Source organism: Panthera pardus, unplaced genomic scaffold, assembly GCF_024362965.1.
Source record: "Panthera pardus isolate Hobbes unplaced genomic scaffold, ASM2436296v1 HiC_scaffold_10, whole genome shotgun sequence".
Lineage (NCBI taxonomy): Eukaryota > Metazoa > Chordata > Mammalia > Carnivora > Felidae > Panthera > Panthera pardus.
Window position 1 is genome coordinate 65,866,791 of NW_026526655.1, and position 25,322 is coordinate 65,892,112.

Genomic DNA, 25,322 nt, shown 5'->3' on the forward strand with positions numbered 1-25,322 from the left:
CTACTAAAAAGAAATCAAGTGGATGTTTGACACTATGAAGTAATTGTTAATTTTTAGGTATGATAATAGTATCGGATTGTATTTGAGGGTGGGTTATATTTTAAAAGTTTTTATTCAGAAGCTTATGTTGATATAATTTTGGACAAAATGATACGATGTCTGGACTACTTTGAAGCTAAACCAAGGTTGGAGGGCAAGTATAGATAAAACAAGATTGGCTACATGTTGACAATAGTTGAGGCAGAGTGATTGAGGCAGAGTGATGAGTACATAGAAGTTTATTATATATTCCTTGTATTTTTGTTTATGTTTGAAATTTTTTATAACGTGTAGAATTTAAACCAGGAAAGTACATGTCACAAGGCCTCTTCTGTGAATCATGGATGAAACATGCAGTCTCTGACATGATTTGCACAGAACCAATGTTAGTTTAGTTCCACTTTGCCCCTCTGTCCCACACGTTGGAATATAAACTTGGAGCCTCTTAGAAACATACATGATTTCTTTTCCCTGTTCCTCATTTTTGTAATCTTTTCTTGGTGTGTTGTAGAAATCTTTCTTTCTTTCTTTCTTTCTTTCTTTCTTTTTCTTTCTTTCTTTCTTTCTTTCTTTCTTTCTTTCTTTCTTTCTTTCAAGGAAACTTCATTTTCAAACAAGACAGGGTTATAAAATGAACGTTCTATGGCATAGCAAAGTTTCCAAAGTCCACTTGGGAAAGAAGGTCCAACACCTTTTCCCTTCACCCCCAGACTTCACTGTTGCACACCAGTTTTTCCAGGTATGCATAATGTTTTCCTCTGCCCTTCCTATCTCAGATCACCAGAGTGGGAAAGAAATCTAGAGTGAGGTTGTGGTTAGCTCCAAGCCACGCTTTCCTAAACAGCTACCCCCCGCCCCCACCCACGTCCACCCCCACGCCTAAGCAAAGTTCAGATTTGAATGCAGGCTGATAATTGACCCTGACAAGCTCTCCTGGGCAAGGCGAGAGAGAAAGCAACCAAAGGCTAAAACTTGAGTTGTTCCCCTTCCTCTCTTTCCCGGCCCTCTCCTCCCTCCTATTCCCACCGCTACACAGTCAAAGCTGCATCCCGCCCTGCCTCTTCTCTCCATCCTTCCTGCCCTCGCAGAACTCTCTCTCCTCCACCTCCTCAGCGATTCCCTCGTCTCGCCCCCTCCGTTCCCTGGCAGCTGCGGAGGAGATGTTCAGCAGCTGCCTGCCGTTCTGGCCTCAGCAGTGGCGGCTGCTGGTCTCTGTCTCCATCACCCCGCCCACGTCCGCTCCGGAGGAAGTCTAGCACCGGCCTGGGAATGAGGGCGGGGGAGAGGGTGGCTTGGCTCGGAGAGGGGAGGGAGGAGTGGGAAGGACACAAAAACAGCTTCAAGGCGGCAGGCGCTGCTCCATTGCGCATCTGGCCAGGAGGGGTCTCTGGATCTGTGGCTGAGCAGCCGCCCCAGAGACGCAGTTTCTAGATGGCAAGTCAGTGGGGCCCATTTACCAAGGAGCCGTCGTGGCTTGAGTAGCATCAGCCGGTGAGGGCAAACGCCAGCTTAGCAGCACCTCCTGAGCAACCAGAACTCAGGAAGCCAGAGTGATCCTGGATGAAAAACAAGCCCAGAAGGAGAAAAGAGATCCAGCCAGTTCTGCTTCTCAGGGTTCCCTCAGGTGCTGTTGGAGACCAGACACATGGTAGCAAGTAAGTCCCTTTTCTTGCTCTGTGCCCAACCCCCGGATGGTGACAGCGGCCATCTGCTGCCAGCCTTTACCACCCACCCCCAGCCCACTCCCAGCCCGCCCCACCCCATACACACCCTTAGGGTCTTCAGCAGTAAATTTAGATTCTGGACCTGAATTAAGCAAGCTACTTCAAGAGCAGCAGTGGTCTGCGGATGTTTACTCTGCATTGTGTATGTGGTCAGTTTTTCTCATCCACCAGGTAAGCTTCGGAAGCCCAGATGCTCTGTTAGTGTAAAATTTTAGTCATAATGGCAATGACTTTTAGGTTCCATGACACAATGATGGAATGGAAGGAATAAAAGCTTACACAGGATGGAGTATACTTCGAAGGAATCTTGTCTCTTATTTTAAGTAACTTAGTGATTTTAAGATTGGTGCTTTTCACGTATGAATCAACAGTATAAAATTAGAGGCATAGATAAAAAAATTAAAAATAAAGAAAAATAGAAAATGGGAAATGGTGTGCTCAGTTTAAATGGCTTGACATTTTGGTATTGTTTGTATCAACAGGTTTGTTGTTGTCGTCATTGTTGTTGTTGCCTTGTTTAGATCTATAAAATACATACTTTCTAGAGGTTTTCTCCTAGAAGTGATGATGTATTCATTGTGACTCTGGTTGTATGTTGCCTCGAATACTTAGGATATTGGTGAAAGCAGGAAAAACAATAAAAACATGTGGATATGCTCCCTTTATTAATGGAAATGATGGAGTCAAATTTGGATATTGGTCAGAAAACTGTCTTGAAATGAAAAGGCTGGGTGGTACTTTTTGTGGATACTTTTCTTCCTGCCTCTTGTTCAGGAGAATAGCTTATGGCAGAAGGAAAAAAAAAAAAAAGAAAGGAATCTGGGCCCTATAATAAATAGAGTCCTATGCACCTGCCATTTTCCAGCCCTAATTAAAGTTTCTACAGTCCAGCTGCTAGTTTTACAAATAAAGATAAGACCCATGGGTAATTTGTTGAGGTTACTTGGCTAATCAAAAATGAGCTAAAAGTCCAATGAAGAAGACTTTGAGATTTAGAATGATAAAGATGAATTTTCATTTTCAAAAATGAAAAGAGTTATTTAACTTTTGATTAAGCTTTATTCTTCTTATTTGTAAATGACACATCAAAAACTTGCATATCCTGTTAAGGACTAAATGACACAAATTACATTAAGGTTTTGTGACTATAATATCATGTGTAACTGTTGCTTGTATAAGGGATCATTTTTGTGTTTTTATCCACTTCACTATTCTAGTTCTCATTTTATGTCTAGTTCAATATAAACATAAAAGGATCTTTGACAGCCTCACTACAATGCACTAAAGGAAAAGAAATTCAAATCCAGATCTTGATCTCTCCAGGTCCTGATCTCTCACCTCTACAGTTTAAAGTATATTCTAAAACATGAGACTCTATCCTCAAAAAATTGTGTGCCATGGTTAACAATTCATATTTAAATACTTTCAAATATTCTCAAAATATGTGTTACCCTCCTCTTTTTAGTTTTAAATTTTATGTTAGGTATGTGGTCTTACTTCCTTGGGATGTAAGTATATTGGATATTGCTGAATTTATTTGGTCCAATAATTAATATAGGAGAAGTGAAAGTTTAGGTACAATATTCTATTCTTAACTGCTGGGGTTCATTATAATCCTGGACTCAGGTAAGAGGTACTGTGAGCCCCTTCTTTCCCATCGATGTGTTTGAAAATTATAAAACCTGAAATTGGGTATAGGCTCAGGAAAAGGGACCTATAGACCCCAGACAATATAGGCAGGCCCCAGAACCTGCTGTTGTCCATAAGTCTCCACTAGAGATCAGAAGGTAGAACCAAACAAGCACCTAGGAACTGGGCATTCTGTCTTACAACCTCCTGTGGGAAAGGGTCTGTAAGGTAGTTGATATACACTCCCACTAATTTTGCCCAGGTAGGATGAAGCACTCTGGAAATGAAAACAACCTTACTTAGGGAGGAAGTATCCTAATATGCCTCAGCCCTAGATCTCATTATGACAGGATCTACACCACAACCAGAATACTCAGAGACTGACTGACAACCCTATATCTACCAAGACTCTGTCTTGAAAGCTTATGGTGGAGGCATTAGTATAAAAAGGACGTTCTTGATTTCTGGGAGTCTGGTCCTACCGTTTTCAATAACCAACATCATTTGGTCAGTTGTGAGAGGACATCTGTAAGCTCCACCCATGCTGACTAACTATCAGCAATGCAGTCACCCACCATATGAACTTATACAGACAAATCTCATTTTTCCTGGAGTTGGTCCCTTTCTCTTCTATTAGTGTCGGCTAACCAAGGCCAGGCAAGTAAGCCCTCACCTCCACAATGCTGCAAGAGGAAACCTTTAAGGCTAAAGAGAACATTTTCATGTGAGGGCTTATAGGGATGTTTTTCATCTGGTCAGTATCTCTTGACCCAACTGGGATCATGATTTCCATGTTATTTGTCCATTCATTTCTATTTATAAATCAGGCTTATTCTAGTTGTACTCCATGATGATGGGAGATCTCTCCTCTGTCTGGCAAACAGTTATCTCTGTTGTATATGCAGTATTTCTGACTGAATTGACTCAACTTATTGCTAGCTGAGGATAACCACTCTGTGGACAGCTTTGATTGTATGCCAGCTAGGTGCCAGACTGACTATCAGCACTAAACAAAATCTCCGCCTCACCCCCTAACTGCTCCCCACTGCCCAGGCCAGAGAAATTATGACTTTTAAAAGTCTGAGATTAAGACAGAGCATTTGGTTTTAAACTAGAACCAGAAGATGCTGATTTGGGGGCCATAGTTCCTGATTGAATATATAGTACTGAGTAGAATATTTCTTCCCTTCTACTTCAAATGCCAGAGTGAGGCTCCTGATCCACCAGTCTCTGATTCTGGGTTGCAGGGTCCAAGCACCTGATTACAGGCTAGAACTTTGGTTCTGGTCCATATTAGTCTCACCCTAACATGTTTCAAAGTTGCTGTCCAATTTGAAAAGGGATTGGGTATCTTTGTGCTAGATTCTACATTTGAAAAGCTGGAATAGTTTTGGGGTGGGAGTAGATCCTGGAAATGCAGACCAACTCTTGCAGAGTGATCAGGGGCAGAGGCAAGTAGCCAATTCTAAGAGGCCTCCAGCATTCCAGTGAATGTACCAGTTGGGGAATTTTTTTTTTTTTAATTTTGCATTTCACAGATCTGGTCACATCTAAAACCATAGCCCAAAAGTTCTCAGGATTGCTGATGGCTATAGAAGTTACATGCATAACAATCTCTCCTTTGTATTACTCTAGCAAGGGCAAGAATTCATTCTTCCTTCCTGAGCTCTTAAATGGCCTCTGGCCAGTTTCTTCTGGTCAAGGGTCTGACTGACGAGGGTCACAAGAACAATTAGTTTTGTAAAGATTCTGGCCTTTCCCCAACATGCTTGTTTTGGTGGGCTGGACAGGCACAGCTTGGAAGTTATTGTTGTATCCATAGAAATAAGTGAACCATGCTTGTGAACCATGAGGTTGCCATAGAGAAGCTCAAGTGAGCATACTTAAAACCAGGGCAGCTTTCCTTCATGTTCCTGGAAGCCTTCCCCCTCTCTATTGCTAGTCATAATGGCTCAGCCTGGTGAAACTCCATCTTACACAGTGACTTACTGTCCTGCATCTCCTCAGGGCTTTCAAATGTCCACTGAGCTTACTTTGGGCTGATTCAGGTAAGTGAATTTGAGACCAGATGCTCAGATTTTGTCATGACATTTTTTTTCCAGATTTCTTCTCTTCAGTTTAAGTAGTACCACCCTGCACTCCTCCTGTCTGGAAGAAAGACACTTACAAGGACCCCAGCTCCTGGTTATTTTAATGAACCATTACTAGAATCCAAGTTTACTAGATCTGGGGGGAATTCAGTTCTCAAAAGAGAAATTTTTATTTAAGGAGAGATGGGACCTGTCTGCTGGGATTTTTGGTGGTGCTCATTTATTTACAAAGCTGTTTTCCTAGCTTTTGAATCCAGAAGAATGCCTGGAATAAAATTCTTAAGGAATATTACCAAAACAAAATGGCAATACTTATGTTTTTGAGAAAGTTACTTATTTACAATTTTTCTCTGCAAGATGATATGTTCTAGGAATACTTGGCTGAATTTGTCAGAAGGAGTGGAGTCCAGAATTAAGTGGATATATTGAAGCCAAAATAGGCTGACCTGGGAGCAAAGCAGAGCTACAGGAAGATTTCAGGTCCAAGGACAAAGGAGAAAAAGTCAATTAAGTCTGGCAAGATAAACTGTATGCTAGGGAGAGGTAAAAGAGTAGGAGTTAGGTAATCACAACTAAGGAAGTAAGAAGCTCAAGTGGACAAACGATCGCAAAGCAGAAAACCAAGTAAGCTTAAGTCAAGATGAAGAGACAGCTACAAAATTCCAGGTGGTTTGGTGCCACTCTGATCAATCTGTCCTTTATTCCTGAGCCTTCGGTGTGTAAAGTCTCCATTTCTGGATTTTGGTAATACATATATGTGGTAAACTATGTTAAGGTAGGACAGAAATATGACAAAATCCCCTGAAATTTTTTCAACCCCTTTCCACAGATGTAACAGCTTACTTTCTCCAGAGGGGAAACATGCACGCACTAGCATATGTAACAGTATGCATATAATTCTTATAAAATACTTTATTCAAAGGTGAACAGTGAAAGCCATTTTCAACATTAAGTTTTTTAGTAATCTATTTTGGAAATCTTTTCATATGAGCACAGACATATCTCATTCTTCATTATTACTAAATAGTGTTCTATATAGCAGCATACTGAAATTCATGGTTTTAGCTCCTTAGGGTGGACTATTTGATTGTTCACCCTAAGGTGTTGCGATTAACATCTTTGCAAATGTGACATCTCAAACTTCAACAAGAATATTCGTAAGACAACTTAATTGCTGGGCCAAAGAGCACATGCAACTTTATTTTAGAAACTATTGCTAAACAGAAAAAAAAATGCTTGTTTACACTCTCAGGTAAACTGTATGAGGGTATACATTGCTTCCATATCGAGGTTGCATCTGTTAAGAAGAGTCTCAGTGATGTCTTCTAGAGCTTTACTGTAAACATAATTGGTTCTTTTAATTTTTATCCATATATATCAGAATTTCATGAGCTTCAGTCATCTTTCCTCATAGCTTTCGGCTTCCTAAAAGACAATGATATTATTTTTGTATTCTCCATAAGAAAAAAAAAATCAATGCCTGTAATATCATTTGAGTTCTAAACTCTGGAGAAAAAAAAAGGTCATAGAAAGCTCTAAGGGAAAAGGCTCGGCACCAGAGAATTTAGCTCTGAGTCATTATAGAATGTGGGAAGGATGAAGTATAAGCCATAATGTATATATGAAGTGAATTTAAGTGGTTTCAGTGAACAAAAATGTCAACCTAAATTGGTCATGTCACCAAAGCAGGTATGCTTCCTATGTTGTCAACAATATAGATTCTGTTTAATGATCACATCAACTCTGTCTCCTTCACTTATGCATGCAGTACCTTCCAGTCTCAAGTTAATTTGTTTATCAGTCTTGTCATTACTCTTGTTACTTTTTTTTTTAGAGCTATCTGAATGTCACTGGCACAATAGGCTCGATGCATTGTCTATGTCTGATTGAGAGCGTAATTGTTTGAAAATACTTTGGAAACTAAGCGAGAAGTCTTTTTACCCTTTACTTCCTATTTCATGTCAGAGTAAAATTGGCATTTGGGATATTATCCTTACTCTGTGGATCTACTGTCCTGTTTTTATTTTTGCCTCATTTTTCTTCATTTATATTATCTTGCTATATGGCCTACATTCTTGTAAGCTACTCTAAATCTTTTAGTAAATATATTAGGAGAGTAAATAAATATCTATCATCTAGTATAGAGTGGAACATTTCATAATTCTCTTTGGCAAAGCTAACCTAGCTCATCCCTAGGATCAGCTCCAGCTTCCCAGAAAGCATAGAGGTTGATTATTTAGATGCTGTGCTTTCCATTCCCTAAGGTAGGAAAAAGGTAAGAAAGCTGTGGCTGTCCTGGGAATTCCCCTCCTACATGTGCAGAATCTGTCTGCCCAGCCTGACCGCATGCCTGTCAGGCTCCACTCAGGGAATCAAACTAAGGGACGGGGAAGCAAAAGGGAATGAGATAAGGAGAGAGGAAAAACATCTGGCACCCCTTTCTTGGCTGTCCTTCATTGTCTCTGAGACGACACAGCTGCAGTTGCCGATATACAATATTCTCCATATAGCCTCTTCCCTAGGAACTCAGATAAAGAGGCTGAGCATTGGCTCACTTCTTGGATGGCTGTGTCATTCATCATGCAATTAAAGATGCTTTGGAAAAGGAAAGAGAGTGCTATTAATAATTAGCTCTCAACACTAAACATGAATCCAAACTGTCCCCCAAACTGTGACTTATGGCCATGCTACTTAAATATGAGATCAGATGTATTGCAAATTATCTTGGAAGGAACTGGAAGTAAGATAAGGTGGATGTCACAGCTGCATTTCTTTGATTTCAAACATCAGAGCTGTTTTACACCAGGACCTCTGTGACAAAATGACAACATCTGGTAAGATCATTACCAAATAGGCATCCAGAGAATGAGGACTATTTTAGAGATGAGGGGGGAAAAGGTGCCCAAAGAAGTGAAAAATATGTGGATCTTCTGGAGAAGTTATGTTCTAAAGCAGGTATTTGCCTCAGCAATTCTAGTATATTCTCCACCTCTCGTAGTTAGGAATTCAGACAAGAAAAAACAATCCCCCAAAATGTAATGTCCCTGCTTGCTTTATAAAGGTGGGTGGAAGAAGCTTGGGTATATGCCAAAAGAGAATCTTTTTGTCTAGCAAGCTGCATTAGATTCATCTCAAGAGGCCCACGCCCAAGGTATTCTGAAATTATCTGTTCAGGTTGGGTTGCTGCCTCCTAGATTTTCAATATTAGCACCAGGAGATTTCTAATATGCAGTGAAAGGCTGGTATAATTCAAATCAACTGCATTAAGAGGATTTTCTTTCCTTACAACTCTCAGTACCACCATCCTCTCACCGTCTCTGTCCTCTCAGAAGCCCCAGTATTTGTGAACTGCAGATTTGACTACCTTATCTAGTCAGCTGCCCGAGGTCTGGTACATTGTTGAAGGTCTTGTGCCTATCTCAAGCTAACCCAGAGCCAGACTATGGTGGGCCATACAAAACAACTGGTTTTGAACTCTTCTTCCATCTGGTCACAGATTTGGGGCATAGTTTGTGGATTTACGAGCTTAGTTCTACTGCTCAAAAAGTGGGCAACAGTGAAGGTTCATGGGGATGTAACAGTTTCATGCAGACTAAGAGGATATTCATGGAGGTCAGCTAGTTGTGAGTGTTCCCAAGAGCTCCAAGGAGAGTGCCAGTTTTGGATTTTTTTTAAACAGAAGGAAATCAGGTCTTGCATATTGGGGGAGCCAGATGCATCAAGGACTTCAGTATTAAAGGCAAGTTATAGAGTCTGGTTGCATAACAGAGCCCCTTTGCATTCCTCTGGGAAGGAACAAAGCATATTTTTCTCTCAATTGTTGAGCTGTAATGGGCTCTGGTCAGAAATTTTTGGTCAAGAATATGACAGATTGGGTTCACTATAAATACAATTCTAGGAAGATCCTGGCTCCTTTACAACTTTCTCATTTTGTTGGAGTAACAAGGGATAATTCAGAAAGTCTAGAAGCCAATTTCACAAAGCAGTAGAAGTTTTGAGAATATCTGGAGACATCTGGGACATAGAGTGGTTTAGAATGTTGGGTTAGACCCCTTTCCCAGACTCACTGGTAGGAAACCAAAATCTTTCTTGTCCTGCAAGACTCAGTTGGGAATATTTGAGGCAGAACCAACTTCATTTTTGTGTTCCTGGCAACCTCACTTTCTAATGACTTTATCACTGGCATAGTGGCATCCTATTCCTAGTCAACTGCATCCCTTCCTGGTATTTCAACTGTCGCTAAGTTTTCCTTCTGTTCATTGTTCTTCATAGCTCTGCAATCAGATGCAAATAGGGAAACTTTATTATCTGACACTGTTATGAACTTCTAATTCTATTGTGTATATTGATTGTATCATTCTGAAGCTTAATGTCCTAGATTTATCCTCCCTCAAGAAGAGAGACATTAATTGTTCTGAGATTATTGGAAACTTTGACATGTTGAAGATGATTTTTAGTCCTTGTTGCTCTTAAAGCTTAGTTTTCAGAAATGACCAAGATGACTTGCTTCTTATTTGTTTAAAAGTCTGTCTCTCATTGTCCTTAAATTCAGTGACTATATTTTATCAGTAGTTCTAGTGTTGGCACTTAATAAGCATATGTTCCACAAATGATTGCTAAAAAATTATGTCAAAAAGAAACACCATTGTTAAATGTACTGCCCTATATGACATATAAAAATGAAGAACAACCTTTTAAAAAAATTAAAGTTAATTTTTTCCATATATCTGAAATTAAAATATTAAAATGTAGAACTACAAATAAAAACAATAACATAGTTCTTTCTGCAAGAGAACATATTCCAATAATGTACTCCAGGGATCTGAGAGGGATGAGGGCAAGGGAACTAAGGAAGGATGGAGGTGAGCAATCAGGAAATCTGAAGCCACCAAAAGCCCAGAAGGGGGACCCAGAGTAGGTCAATCCTGGATCAGACACACATATTGAGGAGCCTTAGCCAAAACTGGCTGAACTCTGGGCAGAACCCAACCACAGGTAATAAAAAGATGAGAGCCATAAATCTGAAGTCATTTAAGTCAGGAAAGAGTAAAACAATAACAGGGCAAGAAAAATAGTTGGAATAAAGAAAGTGATCGTCACACTGGAGTAAAGACATATAAATACAAGAAGAATCCAGGAATATAAATTAGTTATGCAATAAATGGAGCGAAGCCTGAGCCAATTTTGGAGACTAGAGCTTGCATGCTTACAGGAGTAAATGGCTATTTTCCATCACATGGTAGGTCTGTCCAGCAAGCTGCCTTCCAATTAGTCCTCCCACATTGAAATAGTTATACCCTTGGGACATTAAGTCATTGGGTAACAATTGTGACATGTTTTAGATTATACTTATGGTAAAGAGAAATACCATCAGCTTCTTCTAAAGCTGCATGGAATCTGGGAATCTAAAAAGATGTGTGTTATGCCTTATTTATCCAGGAGTCAACCTTCATCAATTTCAACCCTTCCAGCTATATCTCTGGATAAGAAAACAATGACACTTAGGGATAGGGAGGAGGGAGAAGGTTTATGAAGTGCCAGAATATTTATTTTATTTATTTTTTTTTAATTTAATGTTTATTTACCTTTGAAGGAGAGAGAGACAGAGTGTGAGTGGGGGAGGGGCAGAGAGAGAGGGTGACACAGAATCTGAAGCAGGCTGCAGGCTCTGAGCCGCCAGCACAGAGCCTGACGCGGGGCTCGAACCCGCAAACCGCGAAATCATGACCTGAGCCAAAGTTGGACACTCAACCAACTGAGCCACCCAGGCGCCCCGTGAAGTGCCAGAACACTTAAAGTAAGGTTGATTTTCTTTCTCCATTGGAGATCTCGGGCTGCCACCCTACAGTCGATTAGTATGGTGTTTATACCTAACAAGCAGAGGCAATTGTTAGAAGAGAGAGCAGAGAGAAGCAAATAACTTGTAAGCAGCACGAATAAAATCTAGAAGTCTGATGATAAAGGAGATTAAATAAATAAAGCAAAAGAAAATGTAAAAAGTGGAACTCCTTATGTATGGAAAATTATTTAAGGATGACATAGTACTGCAATTATTATAATTGAATATTATCATCACTGATTTATCAGTAAGAAATTAGGTGACATTCTGCATATTCTTTTTATAAATTCCAGGAAATAGGGCCATAATTTCAATTAAAAAGATGGTTAAACATAGGGGCACCTGGGTGGCTCAGTCGGTTAAGTGTTCAACTTTGGCTCAAGTCATGATCTCACTGTCCTTGGGTTCGAGACCCGGGTCGGGCTCTGTGCTGACAACTCAGAAGCTGGAACCTGCTTCAGATTCTGTGTCACACTCTTCTCTCTACCCTTCCTCCATTTGTTCTCTGTCTCTGTTTCTCTCTTTCTCTCTCTCTCTCTCTCTCTAAATAAATAAATAAATAAATGTTAAAAAAAAAAGATGGTTAAACATAAAAATACCATGCTTTAAAGGACTGAAAATAGTAATACCTAGTATTTATTGTGTAGTACCTGGCAGGCACTGTTCTATGTACTTTATACTTATTAACTCTTTCAATGCTCACATTACCGTATGAAGTAAGCACTTACTGTTTACATTTATGGTTGAAGAACTGAGGAATGGAGGGGTTAAGTACCTTGCTCAAGGTCGCAGAAAATGCTAAAGCCCAGGTTTGAATCCAGATAATCTAGCCCCAAAACCAAACTTTTTCCCAAACTTTTATTATAAAATATTTCCAACATATAGGAAAATTGACAGAACTGTATAATGAACATTCACACACCTAGAACCTAGAGTCTTCAATTGCCATTTTATAATATTTAGTTTATCATTTATCTATTTATGCATTCCTCAAACTATCCATCAATTCTTCACATTTTCATATTGTCTTTCAAAATAAGTTGCAAATACCAGTAGGCCTCACGCATAAACACTTCATAATTCATATATTTAACTAGAACCCAGTATTTGTTTATGGGCTTTTTAAAGGTAAAACCAAGTAAAATGCACAAATTTCAAGGGTGTCATTTGATCAGTAGTCACAAATGTGTATGCCTGTGTGCTCTGAAGTCCTAATAGGCTGTTGAACATTACTATCACCCCAGAAAGTTCCATCATCCCTTTCAGTCAGTTCCTATTCCACACCTAGAGATTAGTTTTGTTTGTTCTGGCACTTCATATAAAGTGGATCATGTAGTTTGTAGTATTTTCTGACAGGCTTCTTTCACTCATCATAATATTTTTGGACTTAGTCCTCCTTATGCATACCAGTAGTTCATTTTTTTATTATTTATTGTTGGACTGTGTTCTATTATATGATATGCCAGTTTTTATTTTTCTGTCTATTCACTTCATGGACAATTGGGCTATTTCCTGGTTTTGGTAATTAGCTTTATATATTTTATATTTTCCCAAATATTTATCATTTTTCTTTCTCTTCATTTCTTCTTGAAGATCTAAATTTCCATCTGAAACATCTAAAAATATCTTTGGGGCACCGGGGTGGCTCAGTCAGTTAAGCATCCAACTCTGGACTTTGGCTCAGGTCATGATCTCACAGTTCATGAGATCCCACGGTTCTCATGGGTTCATGAGATCCCACGGTTCTCTTTAGGTTCTCAGTGGGGTGCTGCGCTGACAATGTGGAGCCTGCATAGGATCCTCTCTCCCCTTCTCTCACTCTCTGCCCCTCCCCAACTCTGTTCTCTCTGTCAAAATAATAAGTAAATTCTCTTTCTCTGTCTCTGTCTCTCTCAAAATAATAAGTAAATAAATAATTAAAAAATAAATAAAAATATCTTTGTCTTTATTCTTGAAAAATACTTTTGCTTTCTGTAGAATTCTAGCTTTACCTTTTTTTCTTTCCTTGCAACACTTTAAAGACATTGCTATACTCTTCTGGTTTCTGTGTTTTTATGATGAGAAGCCAGTAATCATCCTTATTATCGTTACCTAATATATGTCACTTTTCTTTTAGTGTTTTCAATATTTTGACTATGATATCTCTTTTTAATATTTTACCCATGTGGCTTAAAACACTTATTAGTAATGATATGTCAAATAACTTTCTGAATTTTTTAAAATCTCAAATGTTAAATGATAGGTAGATGCTTTTCAATGAGCTGTCCTTAATATCATTCCATAAAGAATTTCACACATTTACAAGTACACATAATCTTTTGTGCTCTTTGGACCTCAACTATTTATATATCTATATAACTATATATCCATATTTGGTATATATGTGTGTGTGTGTGTATATATATATATATATATATATATATATATATACATACATACATATATACACACATATGTATATATACATATACAGTTATATGTGTATATATGTACTAATATATACACATACATTTATGTATGTATACAAAACATATGCACAAACATATACAATCTAATTATCTTTATTAAGCCCCAGATTCAAGTTTCTAATTAATCTTTGAATTTTTCCTTTTAGGTATTTCAGATACGCATCAAACCCCAAAAATACAGAACATTACCTCTCCCATCCCTAATCTAAACTGGTACTTCTTCCATATTCCATATTCCATATTCTTTTTGTGGTATTGCAATCAGTCATACGATCCCGATATATATGTATGTATATATACATGTGTATATATGTATGTATGTGTTGTGTGCTTGCTTATTTATTTATTTATTTATTTATTTTAGCAGCTGCACCTGAAATACATGTTACCTGCTTTATTCTTACTATTAAAATAATGCTCAGAGCACCTTACCCTAGCAATCTGAGTAATTTAGATAACTACTGCCAGACTTCCTTCTAGAAAAGTTGTACCATTAACACTACCAAAAAAAGTTAATTAGAATGCTTATTTCCTCAAATCCTAGCCAGCAGTTTGCATCATGAAATTAGGACTTCCATTTTAAATTAGTATGAATATGTTGACTTAAGTTTTTTCAAATAAGTTTCATTGTTTAGATTTTTTTAAATTTTATTTTGCATTTAAATTATTGAACCATCTCAATCTTATTTGACTGTAAGAAGTATATGGACAAGGATAATGGAAACTGCCCAATTCTGAACCTCAACATATATGCTCCACACAATACAGTACAAAATAAAAACAAATAGAACTATACAAACCCACACCATCAGCATAACTAGAAGGCAGAGAATGCCTGAACTTCAAAATGCCTGTAAAGGAAACCAAATTCATTTGCATGCTTTTTCATGCTCCAAAGGCCTTATGGAATATGGGTTCTAAATTTGATTTAAAATGACTAACAGAAAGAGAATATTCACCCTAATTGTGAAAATAATGGAGGTAAAAAGCATTTTCCGTGAACTTCCTTGTATCAGCTATGTAATAACCTCTATTTTCCCATTCTTATTTGAAACAAACTATTCAGTTTTTATGTAGATTCTAATTATACTAATGTTTCAAATTATGTTTAATGAGGGGCGCCTGGGTGGTGCTGCCGGTTAAGTGTCTGACCTTCGGCTCAGGTCATGATCTCATGGCTCACGGGTTTGAGCCCTGCATCAGGCTCTGTGCTGACAGCTCAGAGCCTGGAGCCTGCTTCAGATTCTGTGTCTCCCCCTCTTTCTGCCCCTCTCCTGCTCGTTCTCTCCCTCTCTCTCAAAAATAAATAAACATTAAAAAATTATGCTTAATGGTGATAACAAAATCACTCTGGGTAAAATAAAATTGTATGATAGATTAAAACTCAATTCTCAGTGATCCTAAATTTGGGTATCTACAGAAGAAAATACGGGAAGAAGTCATAGGCAGAGCACTGTTAAGTCATAGCCAAGACCACAGCCAAAATCATACGACAGAACCAGTACAGTGGGCATAATACCTCTGCTCAAACCACCAAAAATAAAGCACTGGTCACTGCCACTGGCTCCATTGCTACTGTTACTCCCAAAACTTATGGAAGTTCCTGATGAAGCTTCTGCCTCTATTGCAAAAGAAGGGATTCTCCACAGCATTTCTTATTTTGTGTCATTAAATCTAAATTAGAAATCTTGAGCTGATGCATTTGTTTTGTCTGGCAAGATCACATTGTCACTCCTTAGATCCATAAGACCCTGGAAAAGTCATTATCTACATTTTCTGGTCTTTTCCACTTCTGTTGCAGTAAGAGTCCCACCATGATTCATACAACAACAAATTTCCCCAATCTATGTAGATTACATTACTAGACAGCACCTCCTCCCTTCCAAATTAATGTCTTCTATGCTAGCTCACCTTCAATTTTACAAAATTTTCTGAAATATTTGACTTCGACACTTACATAAAGAAAATTTCCGGACAGTCCTACCTGAAGTCAATCTGTCAGTTACTTAGTAAAGCAAGTTACCCCAGTAAGCCTATTGGTTTTTTAGTATCTCTAAGGTAGCCATTCTGAGGTATCAATTGTTTACACTTATCTAAAAGTTTACAGTTTATAAACACTTTTGTGTTATCATTTAAAGATACTCAAATTAAAAACAACAACAACAACAAAAATAAAGATACTCAAATTTAGATTTAGACATACCTGAGTTAACATCTCCCTCCACCACATAACTAGCTATACAGTGATGGAGACATCATGAAACTCATCAATTTCTATTCCCCTGACTGGTAAAATGGTGACCACAAGGATAATATGTGAGAATATGAGGCAATAGAATTAAAAACATGTACGTTGAATGCCTCTCAAATCGTAGTCACTCAGTAATTGTAACTATAATTATATTTGCCATAATTGTTATGATAAATTTTGGCTTATCTCAAATGCTTAAAATTTGTTTTAAGGAGAATCTTTTTCCTATAAGAACGTACCTCTTTTCCCCATACTGATGCTGGCTCTGCTTCTTTCAACTGATGTCCAAGAGAATTGGCTTGCAGTTTCATCAAAAGTATAAAATATTAGTACAACTGGAACTTGTTAGAGTCCAAGTCTGAGTTTACTTTGATACATTCTTACCAAAAGCTTACTTTAGCTATTCAGTTTTTTTTTGAAAGTAGTCTAATGGACAGATTATTAATCTTTCTATTTTTCAAGCCTTAGCATTATATTAAGATCACTCACTGGGAAGCATAGTACCTGGACCATATTTTATAAATTCCCCACAGAAATGCTTTCATTGAATTATGATTTAATGATCAATAATTTACAGTCTTCACTCAGCCATCTAAAAGTAGGATGCAAGCCACTTCCATCTGATAAGTGCTTGCGTTTCTTTGTCATATCATAGAAGATAATGCCTACTGTCCATTCATTCACCTAGTCAACAATCCAGAGTAGTTTCATTCAACATCAAATTATTACTAAAGATGTATTCTGGGATAACTGACTGGGTTAGAAGAGAGAATTAGCACTGACAAAATCAGTACTGCGGTCCAGACTTTCTGTATATGGTCTGATTTAATATTTATGACCTTGTGAGGTACCTAAAGGATTCCAGAGTTTGCATATGAGGAAAGTATAGCAAACTATGTTATCAAAGTATCACAGCTAGTAGGTGATGGAATAAGGAATCAAAGATTATTTTGCTATGTATGAGGTGATAACAGAAAAAAAAAGAAAATTATATTTAGGCTATGTAATAAGAAGACTGGCTTGCAAATTGAATTTTGAGGTTTCAATGGAAGGCATCCAAAAGTGTTTTCATTAACAATAGCATCTTTGCAATAAGTTTGAACCTCCCTTTAGGTCTACTTTTAAGAACAATATTCTTTACATATGCAAGCTTAATAATATTTGTTAGGAATTATGATGGATCCCTAAAAATATAAGATATTAAAAGTACTTTTATTATAATCTGAAAAAATGTAAAAAAAAAAAAGATTTTGATTTTGTTAATTCAGTGCTGCATAGATTCAGTTTAGCTAATAGCCCAGACTTTTAGTTCATGTGATATTTTTAGGTTATGTAAAAATTCAATTCAACGATTTTAAGATTGAATAGTTCTAAAATTATAAGGCAGCAACCAAGCAATATTTGGACCCATTTAAATTATCCTACTCAACTGTCAACAAGTCCATGATTTCATATGGCTGGTTACAGGGAAGATTAACGTCCAAATCACCCTATTCCATTTTTTTGCAGCTATTTAGAAAGTACTTTATTATTTTGAATCAAATCTATTCTGGCTTCATCTCAGTGATCCTAGTTCACCTTTTTTCTTTTTTTTTTTTTTCCAAATAATAGTTAAATCTAATTTCTCTTCTATGTGAGAAACATTCAGATACTTGGAAACAATAACGTTACACTTGAGTCTTTTCTGCTTCAACTAACATATTCTCCATTCTTTTAACCGGTCTGTAGATGATGTGACTTGAGTCTAATCAACATTCTGACCCCATCTGAAGACCCTTCAGTTTACATACAGGCCTTTTGGATGTGGTCATGGAATGCAGCAGAATAGAGAAAGACTGTCTCCTCCATCTTCCTTCAAAGCAGACAAAGGTTATATTAGCATTTTTGGGCAGACACAAACCAGTATTGATTTATACTGCAATTACTATTAAGTAAACCCCCTTGGCAGTTTTCTCTGCTGCAAAAACACATCTACTGCACTTGTACTGATGGTTTGTTTTCATTCAAATTTCAAAACCTTACATGTATTCCTCCTATGAATTATTCTATTAAATTTGGTCCATTACTAAGATATAAAATCTTATCACAAATAAAAATTTATATTTACTTCCCAGCTATTGTGTGCCAGCCACTGTACTTGGCATTTTCACCCATATAATTCTATTTATCCTTATTTAACCTGAAAAGGAATCCCAATTTTGTGACTGACAGATTCAAGATTATCAAGTAATTTTACTGAGACTGCTAAGAATATTAGTAACAGAATTTAGTATTTTAACGTAGGTTTATTTAATTCCAAGGTTTATGATTTTGTTTATACTAGTCTATAACCACGAGTCATTAAGAAACTGTTTAATATGTATTCAAGGAATTCTATATAAGGAATACAATTTTGAAAGCTTATTAGATATTTTAAAGGGAGATTTTATATGTAAGGGCAAATTTCGTTATCTGTAGATTGTATTTATAAATTATACTAATTCAAAGCATTTTGACTCCCATCAAGAAACTGTGATATGTGAAATGTGTTTGACAGGAATTAGGATGGAGAAAATCAGCAAAAGAACATATTTTTACATGAGAAAATAGAACAAAGTTTGTAAATGGGAAATTTGTGCATGAAATTATATTTAATGAAGACCAACTTCAGTGGCCTGTAGGATGACTTGAAATAGGCAAAGACCTAGAACTGAGAGAAACCTAGGGGCTCCAGGGTGGCTCAGTTGGTTGAGCCTCCGACTTGGTTCAGGTCATGATCTCATGTCTGGTGAGTTCAAACCCCACATGGGGCTCTCTCCTGACAGCTCAGAGCCTGGAGCCTGCTTGGGATTCTGTGCCTCCCTGTCTCTTTGTCTCTCCCCTGCTTATGCTCTGTCTCTGTCTCTCTCTCAAAAATAAATAAACATTTAATTTTTTTTATTTTAAATTTTTTTAACGTTTATTTATTTTTGAGACAGAGAGAGACAGAGCATGAATGGGGGAGGGTCAGAGAGAGAGAGGGAGACACAGAATCTGAAACAGGCTCCAGGCTCTGAGCTGTCAGCACAGAGCCCAACGCGGGGCTTGAACTCATGAACCTCGAGATCATGACCTGAGCCGAAGTCAGACGCTCAACTGACTGAGCCACCCAGGCGCCCCCAATTTTTTTTTTTAACTGACAGATACCAGGGTGCCTGGGTGGCTCAGTCGGTTGAGCGTACGACTTCAGCTCAGGTCATGATCTCGGGGTTCGTGAATTCAAGCCCCGCATCGGGCTCTGTGCTGACAGCTCAGAGCCTGGAGCCTGCTTTGGATGCTGTGTCTCCCTCTCTCTCTGCCCTTCCCCCAGTCTCTCTCTCTGTCTCTCTCTCTCTCTCTCTGTCTCCCTCAGAAATAAATAAATGTAAAAAAATAAAAAAACAAAGAAACAAAAAAACTGAGAGATACCTGTAGAGACTACTAGAGCAATCCAGATATAGAATTGTAAAGATGACTACCATGACATAGATACGTAAATAATGGATAATATTTAACTACATAATTGAAAATAATTGTAGGAAAATTATTTTGTTCAGAGGAATTAATGACAAACAAAAATTTCATGAGTAATTTTCAAGGTATTAAGTTTGTGTATTTGTGTGTGTGGTTTTATTTTTGTTTTGGTTCTTTTCTTTTTTTTTTTAAACTCAGTGCAGAGGAATTTTTTTAACATTTATTTATTTATTTATTTTGAGAGAGAGAGCATGCACATGTAAGTGGAGGAAGGGCAGAGAGAGAGGGAGAGGGAGAATCCCAAGCAGGCTCCACACTGATAGTGAAGAGCCTGTTGTGGGGCTTGATCTCAGGAACTGTGAGATCATGACTTGAGACGAAATCAAGAGTCCCATGTGTAACCTATTGAGCCACCCAGGTGCCCCTTGTTTTTTTCAATGGCTAAAAGGTAAAAGAGCAATTCTAGTCATTCAGGAAAAAAATGAATCTTGTTTTTACTTGGTGGAATTGCCACATAGATGATTCAGGGAAGAGAGTGTTTTGGGAAATGTACATGTAAATATCCATGTATAGTAATTGAAACTCAGTGTTTGCCTATGTATTCACCAAATAACAGATATAACATATGGAAAAGGCAGAATTTTAAAGGGTATCAAAGTTAAAAATTGTCATGAAGAACTGAGTTAAAGGAAGTAATAGAGCTATTAGCGGAGACACAGAAGAATGGCGCCCAAAGGCAGTGAAAAATGAGCTTAAAGAAGATAAGTCTAATTAATGGTTAAATACAGCTAAGAGAGGAATAATTGGATTTGGCTCCTCAAAAGTCTCTAGAACTTTAGAACTCTTTTATTTGAGAGAGAAACTGAAAGGCAGATTTTAATAAAACAAAGAGAATTCAGTAGATGTGTAAATGAAGTAGAATTGGTTATGAAGTAGAATTGGTTACGCATGAACTTACAAATAAATATAGTATCAAGTATAACAAAACCTAATCTAACAACTCATATCTACAAAACCTGGGAATTTTCCTTGAAAGCATGTGTTCAGTTTGGTGTTCACTTTTATTCATATCCTAAGCTTTTACAATTTAAAATTTTTCTTTATATACCCAAATTTTATATAGAACTGAAGAAAATACATTTCTTGCAGGTACAAAATTGGAAATGGCGTCCCCAGAACCAAAAGGCCTTGTCCCCTTCACCAGGGAGTCTCTTGAACTTATGAAACAGCATATTGCTAAAAAACACAATGAGGAACAAAGAAAAGATTTAAAGCCAAACACTGACTTGGAAGTTGGAAAAGAGCTTCCACTTGTTTATGGGAATCTTCCTCAAGGAATGGTGTCGGAGCCTTTGGAAGATGTGGACCCCTACTACAAGAATAAAAATGTAAGGATTAATTGAAGTTATCATGACTGCATTTTCATTATTTTTTTCAGATATGCAAAAAATGTAATTGAGATAGTATAAAAAAAGAATGAAGAATTCCTGTCTTATCCCCAGAATGACTTGAAGAATCTGCTAAATAATTGCACAATCCAAGGCCAAGCACAAAAATGATAAAAATAAGAGTAATTATGCTTAGTAAAGGCAGAAAGCAGTGTGGGCTGACAAAGCTGGAAGAGTCTTCCTCAAGAAAGTAGAATTTGAGTTACAACTTAGAGAACACTTCAGATTTTCACAATGCAAAGGGAAAATCTTGATATTAATTGGAATGGGAAGAGGCAGGGTGGTAATACAACTAGACCCTTGTTGCAAGTTGTGGGGAATAAAATGAAGTAATGAAGATGTCAACATGGATTTAATGTGGTGGCCAAAGGCTGATGTGATGAATGCAATGTTTAAGTAAGCTTAATATGAATATTTCTAAATTTACATGGAAGAGATAGGCTCAGAAAGATGATATAGAAAAGAGAGTAGTCCAGGCCTTCAGTCACAGGGCCTGGATTATAGGAGCGTCTCAGAGGAGGGGAAAAGGTAACAAACCTGAGAAGAAATATCAGGATTTGAAGACAGACTAATAATACCAAGATTTCCAGCCTGGAATAAGGGTGGTGGTACTAACAAAATTGAAACAACTCTAAAAAGACCAAGTTTGGGAGATATGAGGATTAGCCCTATTGTGGACAAATGTAATTTGATTTTCTTGTAAAGCATTCAGTGATAATTACCAAATGGGCAAAATGGAATTGAACCAAAGGCTCTAGATGAAAGGCAAAGTGATGATTTTGCATAACTATAACTCTTTGAAGTATTTGGCACCACAGAAGAGTATTGGCATTTTACAGTGTAAATGTATAGAGTAACAAAGATTCCAGTATCTCTGGTAGCTTCCATGGGTGTTATGCAGCATTAGCTATAAAACACCTGTAAAATCCTCAGAACATTTTAGTGAAAATCTTAAGTCCTCATCTCAATTATCTCTGCTTTTACTTTTGCTATGCATAAGACCTAACAGTTGATAAAACATAATAACCTTAGAAGTGACTCTAATATAGCAGAGTTCTGAGTTCTTTGTAGTGTATACAGATATGGTAGGCAAATCTAAGTTTGTTATTGAAGACAAAACCAAGGGTTTTTAAAAATAAAACAAGCCAAAAATTGTAAGGTAGTTTAGTATAAAAAGTAGTATTATTAATGATGATGCAAAATCATTAAATGTGAATTATATTGTTTATTTTGTTAAGGGGGGCATACCAATAAATAATTCTAAAATTAAATAATTTCAGCACTTAAACTTTATCGAGAATAATTGCTATATCTGGAATTTACTCATTACTTCACAATAACATAAACTAGTTGATGACACATATATTACCTCTTGTATGAAGTTTGAGATTGTTCTAATAAATAACAGAAAGCACATTTTAAATAATCAGATTTTTCTTGGCCCTTTTATTTTTCTCTTTGCATTTCAAATGGAAAGAGGGAAAATAACTACAATACAGACATCCACAGATTGTATATTAGGGAAGTATTTTATTGAGGAGAAGTAGCAGTTTGGTTTTCATTTAGAACATGTATTCATAAACTATCAATGAATATACATATTTATATTCACTAGTATATTTATATATATACACAAGTGTAAATACCAATATACAGTCACCATAGATACCTCTAATATATAATTATGTCATATATAATTCTATAGTATATAATAGACTGTATTTTATATATATCATGTAGTATATTATATTGTTCATATTGCATTATATACTACATTATATATTATGTTATAGTATAATCTATATAATATTCAATATATATGATGTATTTTTACTCACACCATAATAAATGAATTTTCCAAATGAGTATGTATATATAATAAAAGTGTATATGTGTATGTGTGTATATATAGACATACATGCAAAGACATACATACGTAGGTAGATACTTTCACTGTGTCTCTATAATATATAATAATATAATATAGATACACATATGTACACATGTATACATATATAACTCATTTTTAGGATGTTTCTAATCTTTCATTATTTTTGGATTTAATGTTTCTATATTCCAATACATTTATCTTACATAATGTAACTTTCTGTTTTAGGTGTGTTTATGTCAATGATAACATACAAGCGGTTTTTATACCATAGATAATTACTAGTGATTAATAAAATATTTCAGTGAATTGGGTCGTTTTTACTGTTGTAATCCCATACCTTATTTTCTCTGAAATAAAATTAACCTTTTTTATATTCATTAAATTTGATTTCTTTAATTGCATTCTCATGAGCCATCAGGATATCGATTTCTTCCTTTTACACCATTTGACAGGAAAACTTGAGGTTTTGAGTGTGGCAAATGGCTTTCTTAAGTAGAACACTGGCAAAAGAAAAAGTGGTAGATAAACCTAAATATCAATGAAAATGTTTTTAAAAATTAGCCTTTCCATTTGATTTAGTCTCTAAAAGGATATCATAATATAAGAAAAGTGTTAACTGTTAGAATTCACGACTGAAAGGATCATTAGCAATATGTTGTGTAATGGATGAGATTATAGTTCCTAGTTGATGTTCTTTTTTGTTTTACAGACTTTCATAGTATTAAATAAAAAAAGAACAATCTTCAGATTCAGTGCCACTTGGTGTACATTTTCTCCTTTCAGTGTAACTAGAAGAACAACTATTAAGATTTTGGTTCATCCATATCCTTTTCTATTGGCTTTAGACTGTACTAATATCAGATGCAACTATTCTAGTCAAATATCACTGCAGTACTTTTCTCTTATGAATTAATATCTCATTTTGGGTCATATTGGAATCTGGATTGTAACTGCACTAAGTGTTCCATATTTGAAAATACATTTAAAATATATTTTCTAGCACACCCAACAGTAGTGAATATTAACAAATCTTAATCCTCCTGTTTTTCAATATGAATAGTATACTTTTTGACATTTAAGAAGCTATTTTATCTAATGTATATACATATAAGCAAGTTATAGAGACGTATATTTCCAATATTATTTTTTATCCATTATTCCTTGACTGTAACCTACCTTTTTCCGACTGTTCATATTAATTAGTGTCCTGATTGACTGCATGTTTATGCCCATGACTGAGTTGCCAAAATGGGGCCCAGCATTACAGTAAGTCATATAATTTTATTATACATTATCTCATATACAATTATATTTTATATTTAACATATTGTATTACAGTATGTTATATACTATATATTTAACATTTCATAATTTACTATTTATATTTCATATATAATATTATAACATTCATTGTATATAATATAATATTTGTACATACAGCACAATTAGCAAATTAGTAAAAACACATGTGTCAATTAAACAATTTTAATGTTTTGGTGATGAGAATAGTTTGGGATGTGAATAGTGTGGCTTTCGTTGGACTACAGTGATGGAAAGACCCATTAAAATTTCTAGAGAAGAAGCCTTTCTACCTCTCAAACTTTAATTGTATTCTTAAAACTAACTGATTTTGGAAGGTAAATATAAAACTGATTCACCACAGAAATTCTTATATATGCACATAATAAAATTAGTTATTTCATACTCCATTATAATTCAGTTAATTATTGCGGGATTGCCAATATGGAATGAATTTGATACTTTTTATTTTCATTATTTTCCAAAATATGTATCAAGACTATAACCCTAGCTAGGGCTTGTTGAAAAGATTGATAGTCAAATTTCATGGTTAATGCTGTAAGACATAGCCCACCATAAAAGCCCTAACTAAAGCCCTACCCTATGGTTCAATGGGCTTATGCTTTTTTGTTACCTGGTTGGTTGGTAGATTGGTTGGTTGGTTGGTTGATTGGTTGACAAATAGTTATCACAGACATAGTATTGGAGCTGACAATGTATTATTCTCACTTTCAATGTCTATCTGAAAATTTTTCTGCAGGAATACTTTGCTTGGAATTTACACATTTGAAATACTTATAAAACTCATTGCAAGAGGCATCTGGGTAGAACCTTTTTATTTCTTTGGTGATCCATGGAACTGGCTCGATTTCAGTGTAACTTTGTTTGAGTGAGTATTTCTTTAAATTCCAAACATCTTAATAACTTGCTAAGCAAGTACTTTTCATGAAGAAACATTAAGATTGACAAAGTTTTCTGCTTGTAAAATTTCTGTGAACAAAAATATTTCATAAATTATAACCATAATGCATTCTCTCAGGCAGGCCCAACTGAACTAGCCCTCAGAATATGCAATGAAAATGGAAGGAATGGGATATTATTTGTGTTTTCTATCTGAAGCAAAAACAACAGAGGTTGAATTTTGGAACTTTAAGTGATTATTTTCAGTGAGCA

General features: G+C 36.3%; 1 protein-coding gene across 1 annotated transcript in view; it reads left to right on the forward strand.

Annotated features, from left to right (window-relative positions):
• Window positions 1–1,376: 1,376 nt before the first annotated feature.
• SCN7A (sodium voltage-gated channel alpha subunit 7) overlaps window positions 1,377–25,322 on the forward strand; it is a 79,363-nt gene continuing 55,417 nt past the window's right edge. The window contains exons 1-5 of the mRNA XM_053908035.1: window positions 1,377–1,694; window positions 20,661–20,899; window positions 23,560–23,671; window positions 24,026–24,116; window positions 24,910–25,038. Coding sequence (XP_053764010.1) covers window positions 1,685–1,694; window positions 20,661–20,899; window positions 23,560–23,671; window positions 24,026–24,116; window positions 24,910–25,038 — 581 coding nt within the window. The 5' untranslated portion in view covers window positions 1,377–1,684. The remainder of the gene's footprint in view (window positions 1,695–20,660; window positions 20,900–23,559; window positions 23,672–24,025; window positions 24,117–24,909; window positions 25,039–25,322) is intronic.